The sequence below is a fragment of the Drosophila virilis genome, chromosome 3, assembly GCF_030788295.1.
Source record: "Drosophila virilis strain 15010-1051.87 chromosome 3, Dvir_AGI_RSII-ME, whole genome shotgun sequence".
Taxonomy (NCBI): Eukaryota; Metazoa; Arthropoda; class Insecta; order Diptera; family Drosophilidae; genus Drosophila; species Drosophila virilis.
The window spans coordinates 26,384,848-26,393,775 of record NC_091545.1 but is presented as its reverse complement, the minus strand read 5'-3'; the positions used below and the strand labels follow the sequence as shown (position 1 = coordinate 26,393,775).

General features: G+C 39.4%; 1 protein-coding gene across 1 annotated transcript; it reads left to right on the top strand.

The window, feature by feature from the left end:
- Positions 1-235: 235 nt before the first annotated feature.
- Positions 236-7,855, top strand: eg (eagle). Its single transcript, XM_002048604.4, has 3 exons — positions 236-644; positions 4,855-4,932; positions 6,395-7,855. The coding sequence occupies exons 2-3, from the start codon at positions 4,855-4,857 to the stop codon at positions 7,418-7,420; spliced, it is 1,104 nt and encodes a 367-aa protein (XP_002048640.1). The 5' UTR covers positions 236-644; the 3' UTR covers positions 7,421-7,855.
- The last annotated feature ends 1,073 nt before the right edge of the window (positions 7,856-8,928 follow it).

Genomic DNA, 8,928 nt, shown 5'->3' with positions numbered 1-8,928 from the left:
AGCCCCTTGCCCTAAGCAGCATAGCAAATGTTATGTACATTAACGATTATGTGATTATCACCTATGGATTTCCTGCTGGGTTGTTACAGACACAACACATCAACAGCCATACACACACAGTCACACAATCACACACACACACACACACACACTTACCGAAGACGCGTGCGCGCGCGACTTCAAATGCTGCTGTTGCTGCTGCTGATGATCTTTGAGGCCAGGGCCAGTCAGTCGGTTGGTTGGAGCTCAGAACGATGATGACGATTTAGTCTCGGATGGGCGCTACGCTGCAAAGCATCGCAAGGCTGCAGAATACCGCTACTTGAAATTAACTCACGTGAGGATTATAGCACGCGATAAGTCGCGCTCATCGGGAATGCTCGCCGCGTGATTGCTCACGAGTTTGTCAGCTCGCTCGTGAGTTTGTGCAAGGCCGTCGCTAAATTGGCAAAAAATAAATAAAAAATAATGCAACATCAAATAATAACGCGAAAAATATATGAATAGAAATATCGCCTAAAGATTTGTGCAACGAATATAAAGAGTGTGTGTTTTGTGTAAAAGCTAAAATCTAAAGTTAAATCTGAAAATCAATTTCAGCCTAAGAATTTATGCAGCTAGCTGCATAAGAATATTGTGAAAAGGTGAGTGCAGCCAAATTGTAATATTAATGCATAAGCCAGCAAAAAAATAAGAAAATATTTATAATTTATATAAATTGCGAAATCGAAAAGGTGCAACGTACAACTAATAATGTGATATGTATATGGTTATTTCTTGCAATTGGTTTGGTGTTTATCTTCATCATTACTAAATCGTTAATTACAATATTTAAGCGTTGACATTTAACTGATTTATCGTTAGTTAGTCAATGCTGCTATTAAAATGTAATAAAATGCATTAGATCTCCAGCAATGTCATTAAATATGAATAATGCAAATTCTGTGAATACATACTTAGAACTTTATTATTAGCTCGTTATGAAAGAACATAAATGTGCCTATCAATCGAATCTCCAGCTGGCCTCGTAAACTCATAAGTATTAGTATCTAAAGTTTACCAGTCTATCAGTTTCTATCAGATCTACATAGTCTGGCACTTGCTGGCACATACCTCCGTGTCATGCTCATGGGATTAGCTAAGCGACTACATTTGGGAAGCAAAACTGAAAACAAAGGACGCTCATTGACATGCTCATTAATTATGTTATTGCCTTTTGTGCGATAAGTGTCAAGAAATTATTACAATAGGGCGACGACGAGAGTTGAAAACTTGAAGATATTCAAGCATTTAATTGTCTGACTGCTGCTGCTGCTGCTGCTGGCAATCAAGCATAAAAGGGCTAAAGGAAGCTGTTTGGAAGGATGAGAGCCGTGCGGCAGGGGGCAGGAGGCAGGGGCAAGAGGCAGGGGGCAGCGGCTGACAGTCAGGAAGCGAACAATTCAAACTAGAGCGTGTGACTCTGGTGAATGGATTTGCATATTGCGATGTCTTTTGGCAGAGGCTAATAATAAAGCATATTATGGGCAATTGTTCATTGTAGTCCATTTGGTGTTCTCTGTCTGTGTGTGAGTGTGCTTATGTGTGTGTGTGTGTATGTCACCGATATTTGAGTTTGAGCTCGTATTGGATGTGCTCCTGTTTGCCTGCTTGGCTTGGCTCGTCTTGTTCTATTTTGTATCCACTGCAAAATATTTTCAACAATCGTGGTTTGCCTGTTTGAACACCTTTTTTTTTATTATTAAGAAAAAAAGACTCTTCGTCTTGCTTTTAGGTAAATGCCCTTTTATCTGATTTGTAGTGTAGAACATTTTGTTTGCTTTAAAGGACACTTTTTTGTTTATTATTCTTTGCCATGCTTATTGCTGAATATCTTTTCTGTTTGGCCCGCTCTGTCAACGGCTACTTGATGAGCTTGTTGAAAATGTGTAGATACCTCCAACTGATCTTGTTTTCATTGTTACCCAATTGAATGAGATTCGGTTTGCTTCTGTTCTCAGCGAACAGCGAAGGAAAAGGCAGAAAACTTGTATATGAATCTAGTTGAAGGTACTCGAAACTTTGACTGCAATCGACAGCTAAACTATGTCATTTTGCCCGGACACCGTTCTTTATCTTCCATTCGATTTATTGGCTACAAAAGTCAATTATAGCATAAAACAAGTGGCATAAGTTGAGGCATTCAAAAAGTTCAATTGGACTTATCTCAAGTAAAAGTTTTAGATCAAAGCAGTTCATGTAAATAAAATAATTAACATTTGACTAAAGAGAACGAGGAAATTTCTCTTATAATTTTATCCTGAAATGAAGAATTGAACATTCACAATAGAGAGATTTTAATTAGCATTTAGCATGTGGCATGCGGCAAGTTAATTATGTGGAGGATTTTTCTACTTTTGCCAAAGCGAAGAAACCTAATTAAGGCAAACCAATTCTAAATTTGGTTTGAAGGCGACAGTTAATGAAAGGGAATTGCAGTGCAATTTATACCACAAGTTATTTTTTTACGTTTTTGCCCCTTAAAACTAGTTTCTATCTAAATAAAACGCAACATTATCGGCAATTAATTATTTTTAATTATTTCAATTGATTTAGTTATTACCTATGTATATAAACTAAAAAGCTAGAGCCATGGACAGCACAGCTTGCGAGAACAACTGTCAATTCTTGCTTTAAGTAGTGCTTAAATCGTTTTATTATAGTTTTAAATTATAACTTGGTCAATGCAGAACTTGTTTAACCATAGAGACGAGCACTGTCAGTTGTATACATGATCTCCGGCGATAATACTGCCCTGTGACCCAATAAAGTACAACTAGGAACTGCCAAGCATTGGACATAAGCACTTCACGTCTTGGCAATGTTGGCGTAGTACCATGAGCTCGTTCCCATTTCCATTCCCGGTAAGTTCGTTATTGTGTCCATATCTTGACACTGCTTGGCCTGGGCTGGAGTAGGGCGAAACAGCGCTTGGCAGTTGCGGCAAGCGCCCAGCAGGTGGTGGCCCCGCGTGATGCTGCTCCTGTGATAATGGCGAACACGCCAGACCGCCACTTTGCATATAAACGCGCACTAATGGACACCAAAGGTGACAGCGAGCGCTTCTAAATTGGCAAACATTAAATTTGCACCTTCACAGCGGCAGCGGCTGCCGCACAAAACCGTGACAATTTTAGGCACAGCGGTGCGCTTTTCCAGAAAACCAAATAAATAAACAAGTAAAAAATTGAATTGCGATGCCAGTGTCGATGGCGATGGCGATGGGGATGGCGAAAACTCGACAAAGTGCCAAAAGAAAAGCTTTAGAAGACGACCCAATATCCAAAGTGCTAAATGCCTGCGATAATCATGATCCTCTACGAAACTGTCCAAACTGTACTCCTTTGCACTTCGTCTATTCGCGGATTATACCATTACAGATCATGTATTGACTACGTTTATACGATTACCCCAGCTCATAATTTCCTATTTCACAAAATTTTTTCTTAACATTTTATTTGATTTTATAATTTGTTTTCGAATTTGCTAAAAAATCTAAGTAGAGTCCTTGAAAAAAGGGCCATCAATTCCAAAAAAAATAAAAAAAAAAAAACAAATTTATGAAAATTATTTAAATATAGAAAAAGTTATATCTTATTAATTTTCATAGTATAGCATGACCAGCTTAAAATTGTATACTAAAAATCGAAACTGCAAATCGCGTTTGATCCGAAATTTTAGAAAACCGGAAACTGTTAGACAAATCTTAAAAAAACCAACTACCCAAAAATCAGCCAAGCCGAAACCCTAATCGATCCATATATATATTTTTTTTTAATTATATGGTTGAAGCTCAAAAACTTTTTAAGAGACTCAGTCCCAATTTATACATAACTTAGAGCTCAGTCACTTTTCAGTGGACTGCAATCAAAGGACAATTAAAAATGAAATTTTTTTATAAAATTTGTCCGAAAATTGTTCTATTAAATATAATACCGAAAATAATAAGTTTATAAGTAAAAGAAACTCTGAGAAGCCTTCGTTACATTCCGAATGTATATTTCACGAATATTTCCAATTCTCTTACTAAATTCAAGCTAACCAAACATTTGAACGCTGATCAAATAATTGACGCAAAATGTTTGTACATATTTCCAGTTTTTTTTTTTTTTTTTGTTCAGTTTTGACCTTAGATTTATGATCACAGAAAACAAGTAACTACGTAAATTAGATGTGTGAACACGACCCATCCTCATGCGGGGAGTTGCCGGCAAGGGAAGTGCGACCAGGCCAGGAATCGAGTATTCTTCGTTGCCGTCTTTTGGATGGTGCCAGCCCAAACCGGTCGCTGCATACCTCAATTTCTAACCACGACCTGTGGCAAAAAAAAGTAAAGAGAAACGCAGTGGGTCATCGGTTATGCTGCCGCTGCTGCTTCTTCTTCTTCTTCTTCTTGATATTGCTCTTGTTGTTGTTGTTGTTGTTTTTGTTTTTTTTAAGTATTTTCACTGTTGTAGTAAGTTTGTATGTGACCATGGGCCTTCTCAAGCCTGACAAACAGTTTATCAATAACAACAAGGGCTTTATAAGATTTTACTTTTATTTTCCATTGAATACATATGTTAACTTGTTCACATGGGCTCGATCCCTGAACTCCGTGCACTTGAGTTAGCGACTTTGTCAGCAATATAATATGTAATATGTAAAAATAAATATAAATTTTTAGATGAGGAATTGGATAGGTTGATAGATACATATAATGTGTGAATATGATCATATAGCCGAGACTAAATCTTATCTATTTAGAGAAACAATTAAAAAATGTTTTAATAATTTAAAGAAAATCATCTAATCATCTAATTTTGGCAATTTCAGATGAACCAGCTGTGTAAAGTATGCGGCGAACCAGCGGCTGGTTTTCATTTTGGAGCATTTACATGCGAGGGCTGCAAGGTAAATTAACCAAATAACTATTTAATGATACGTGCTGAAGACTTCAAGTGCGCGAATCGTGTGAAATTTGCAATAAAAAAGAAACTTTTTTTACATGCTCATACGATGTGCGAAAATCGACTCGAATTTGGCTTTTACTTTTCGGGAATCAAATATTATTGCTGTAATTAAAATTCAATTCGGTAGATTAATCGATTTTTAATTGACTTTAAGTAGATGCGAGGACAATGGGGGAACCTTCAAATGCCATGGGAAAATTTCTGCGAATTTAGAGCAGCAGCAGCACCGCACGACTGCTGATGGGCACACGTATATATATATATATATAGTATATTTTATATAGAGAGCACTGAGCTCAAGGCGAGCACAATTGTAAACTGCAGTCAATCAAATAAAAATTACATGCATATTAGATGACTCAGCGCAAAGGCGACAGCCTTTGGCCGGGCATCAAACCTAACTTATTCGCTGAGCATGGCGCTCAATGAACTTCAACATCATCAATGCGAACAAGAAGTCGGGCCACAACATTGGCCCAGCTCCTCTCGAATGAGTCTGCTAAAATACAAAATGAAACAACTACAACACACAAGTAATAAGCACAACAAAAGCGCTCAACCACAATAAATAGTGCATGAAACTCTTTTTCATAATCACCATCAAAGGGGGGCGGGGGCCCAAAAGCCGTTGGCAATTTATTAACGCACATTTTGTAATTGAAGCGCGGAGCTGGTTGAAATTATGCCACTTGCTGAACGCTAATCACAGCTGTGCACAGGTGCAAAAGCTATCAACAATAATTGATATTTGAAGCCCCAAATCCAGCCATATGTACGTCCCCTTTCCCTAGGGCTACTTTGGCCGAACAACTCTAGATTTCTCCTATGTTCGTGAGTAGATATCAAAAATTTTAGTAATATTATGGATTATCAATAGAGAATTATTTGAATAATTATAATAAAATAACAATAATTATAATATAAAATAAAAAAGTCTGATTCATTCGACTCAAGCTAACTTGAGCATTTTGAAGACATTAAAGTCTTCTTTCTGTTATAAACGAAATTAATCTTACGGTTATTGTAATATTCGATAATATTTATAAACTTCGAAGTATCTAAAGTTAAAGACCCCAGGATATGCGAGACTCTCATTGATTGTTTCAGAGAAAGATTTATAATTAAGTTCACAATTCAAGACGTCGCTCCCATGTTAAGTGACCAATTATGCTCGCAACTGGCCAAGTTTACCATAATGTCTTCTAATAGTTCCTATGGCAGCTATTAGATGTGGTCCATACTCCATCATATGTAGGATGCCAAGCTACCTCACAGAAAGGATCTGTATTGATTCTGGTTGTTATTCAGAATGTAATACTTTATGCAGTGGAATATATTAAACTATATTTATTAAATATACATTTTAAATGACAGTTTCTGATCGTTCTGTTACTTCGTTTCAGTCCTTCTTCGGCCGCACATACAACAACATCCCAGCGATTGCCGGCTGCAAGCACAACGGAGACTGTGTCATCAACAAGAAGAATCGAACTGCGTGCAAGGCTTGCCGGCTGCGCAAGTGCCTGCTGGTGGGCATGTCCAAGAGCGGATCACGCTATGGCCGCCGCTCCAACTGGTTCAAGATACACTGTTTGCTGCAGGAGCAACAGGGCGGCGGCGGGGGTGCCGGCACTGGCAGCTCCAGCGTGAACAATGCAAATCTGGATCAGCTGGCGCGGCTGCAGCAAGCGAGCAACCAGGCGCGGCAAACCTACCAGGACAAGACGAATCCCTGCATCAAATCGGCTACGGCAGCAACCTCGCCCAGCATAGCGCTGCAGACGTGCAGTGCAGTGGCGCCCGCTGCGGCATCGACGCCATCCCCCAGCCTGCCCGGATTTCTGCAAGCAGCCAAGTATCTGAACGAGCAGCAGCACCGCCAGCTGAAGCTCGAATCCCGCCTCAGCAACACACCCAGCGATTCCGGCGCCTCCTCGGCCGGTGATCCCACGGACGATGGCACAAGCGTGCTGAGCGCCACGACCAGCACAATTAGGAAGGCGATGCGACAGAGTAGCTCCGCCTATGCGGGCAGCTCTGAGGCGGACATTGCGGAGCAGCAGCAGCGGCGTCACAAGGAGCTGCTCGACATATTTCGCAGTCACTCGGAGCCGTTGTACAGCTCCTTCACACCGTTTACTCTGCCGCCAGCTCTAATGGCCAGCAGTATGCCGCCCCTGCCAATTTTCAAGGAGCAATTTAAGTCGGAGCTGCTGTTCCCGTTTCCAGCTACCAGTCCGGCGGAGGAGGAGCCTATTGATTTGTCACTCCGATCGCGAACGGATGCTGTGAGTCCCGTGGCGAACAGTTCAGACAGTCCACTCAGTGAATCAGCCAACCTGCCATCCGCCTCAACCTCGTCCACGTTTGCACGCAAGCCCACGCCCCTAGACCTGACCCTGGTACGTTCACAGACGCTCACAGGTTAAGGACCCACACACACACACACATAGCCAGGAAGTTGAGGACTTGTGATTACCCGGGAATTCAACAGAGTGCCATGGAAGCCTTCACATATCAAAGTGGGCAGTTCGACGCTGTGGCACAGTTACTCTGTAATCCCACTTGGTTTTTAGCAAAAGATTTGATAGTGGTGCCAGTGAAAGTATGTACAAATAAATTGTTTTTAGCTCAATTACAGCACGTAGGCAAGATTTGAAATACTCGTAAACACATCTAAATATTAATAATGTTTAGCCAAATTTATAAACTGACTGTCATTTAATTGTGTTTTTATATTAATTTATTTAAATATAACTATCATTTTAATTTGCATGTTGTTTATCATAATAGACACTCTGTTTGTTTTTTACTTTTAAATAATTTATTTCTTAGACATGTAAGTTATGCAAACACAATGTAAAAGGCAGCAAGAAAAAATAATAATAATAAAAAAAAAACAATTAAGAAAATCATATCTATAAGTTTATTTCTTTTTTAGCTGTTATTAACAGCCGAGAGCTGTATGTTATTAACATTATGCTATAAAGAGTATTTTTTTTCGGTATACATATGTATTATCTGATATCCTAACAATATTGCAATTTTTTTATTTTTGCCTTAAGAGCTGCTTTCCGCATCTGGGTTGGCATTAAGAGTTGCAGCGAATCGACACATGAACAGACTTAACATGACCATCTGCAGCAAATTGTTTAATATATTTGCGATTCAACTGTCACATGACCCGTGCTTATGTGTATATCCATCACAATCCTTGGAAGACAGCTAACTGAGCGAATGTTGCGATGCCTTATTCATTACGTAACCCGGCTGATATATTTCCAAATGTCAGCTATGTGGATATTGACTACATAAATGTAATTATGACAATCCTGTGGACACATGACTTCAGCAACAAACTGACAAGGAGAAGGAAATTAAGCTACAAAGCGCCAAAGGGTTAATTGAATGAAAGTATTTATATTTATATATATATACATACATGTATGTATTTTTCAAAAGGCTCGAAATAGAATACAAGCAAAATAAATGAAAACGAAAATCAAATGACTTAAGCAACGAACTGAAAGTGAAATCATCAAAAACATTGAATGCCTAGAGTTAATCACATATTTATACATGTTTCCCATTGGCTCAGCCACAAATGATATACACACACGAACACACACACACAAATCGAAGACAAATTTAAGCATTCACACATTCATCGATTTGCTGGCTTTGTCTATGTAGAAACACGCCCCCCGAGAGTAGCAACGACAAAGTGAGATACCAAAAGCCGCACATAATCCACGACACACGCACAATTAGCAGCGGCCAAACAGAAGCAACAGCAGAGGCAACAAATACATAACGTACAAACAGACTATAGTCCGTCTGGGTCCGGAGTGGTTCCGTCCTGAGCCTGCCTTTAAGATGCATTTATGCATTAAAGCAAAGCGAATGTGAGCGAGTTGGCCGAAGTGTGTGCGTGTGT